General features: G+C 43.8%; 1 protein-coding gene across 1 annotated transcript in view; it reads right to left on the bottom strand.

Annotated features, from left to right (window-relative positions):
• The window catches only part of LOC106820033 (neural/ectodermal development factor IMP-L2-like), a gene marked incomplete at both ends in the record, with an annotated part of 5,030 nt that extends 4,416 nt beyond the window's left edge, over positions 1-614 (bottom strand). Inside the window, 1 exon segment of the mRNA XM_014824590.1 lies at positions 542-614. Within this exon segment, the coding sequence (XP_014680076.1) occupies positions 542-614 (73 nt within the window).
• Positions 615-1,025: the final 411 nt, after the last annotated feature.

Genomic DNA, 1,025 nt, shown 5'->3' with positions numbered 1-1,025 from the left:
CCAGGAGTTAATAAAGACAAATTGTCTTTATTAACTCCTGGAAGTATACATACGTCCCGTGCAGTATATGAGATTCCGCGCGCGCGTGTGTCCCAATTTTCTTCGAGCGCGCGGGAAAAAGGCGCGGGCGTACGGTCGGTTTTGGCGCCGTGCTGGGATCGAGTAGCAGACGTGCCGGCGACAGCTGATAAGCTGGGCATTGCCACCACGCGATGTAAGATGTGCCACCGGGGCAACAACGTGCCGAGGTATTGCGAAATATCGTGCATGGAAACCTGCGGCGGATTGCGCCACACTTCTCCGGCTGGAATGCCGCCGCCGCCGCCTCGGCCGTAAATATAGCTCTGGGAATTGCCACACCTCCGACAGTCACGGTCACGGCACAGTGGTCGGTTCTTCACCCCCACTCCCACCCAGCAATTGCTCCGTCGGGAGCACCCGCGCCGGCCCGCGGTCGTTTTCCGAGAACCAAACGCATATGATAATATATATATATATATATATATATATATATATATATATATATANCTCTCCCACTTACCATCACCACCACCGGCTACTTCATTATCGTGAAGGCCTCTTCTGTCTCGCGTTTCGAAAGGATTTCGAAGTTCCTGTAAGAAATATTCGGTTGTAAAATATGCGCGCAATGATTGCTAGCCATTTCACACATTCCTGAGATATCTCACTAACGCAGCCTCATAGAGCCAAGTACCACGTGCGTGCGCATGCGCAGATTCGCAGATTTGCTCTGCTATTCGCCCACTGATCTTTACATATTTCATAGATATATTATATAGATATATTATATAGATATATTATATAGATATATTATATAGATATATTATATATATAATATATCGTATACACACAGTATGGCGTCTGGTATATGAAATTGTCATGTGTACTTAGCATGCGCGTATTCGTTATATGAACAGCTAATAAATACTATATTAGCTCTTGGTTATATATATATATATATATAACAATATATATATATATATATATATATATATATATGTGTG

Source organism: Priapulus caudatus, unplaced genomic scaffold, assembly GCF_000485595.1.
Source record: "Priapulus caudatus unplaced genomic scaffold, Priapulus_caudatus-5.0.1 Scaffold5934, whole genome shotgun sequence".
NCBI classification, from domain to species: domain Eukaryota; kingdom Metazoa; phylum Priapulida; class Priapulimorpha; order Priapulimorphida; family Priapulidae; genus Priapulus; species Priapulus caudatus.
The sequence above is the reverse complement of the archived record's forward strand: the minus strand, read 5'-3'. Positions and strand labels throughout refer to the sequence as shown.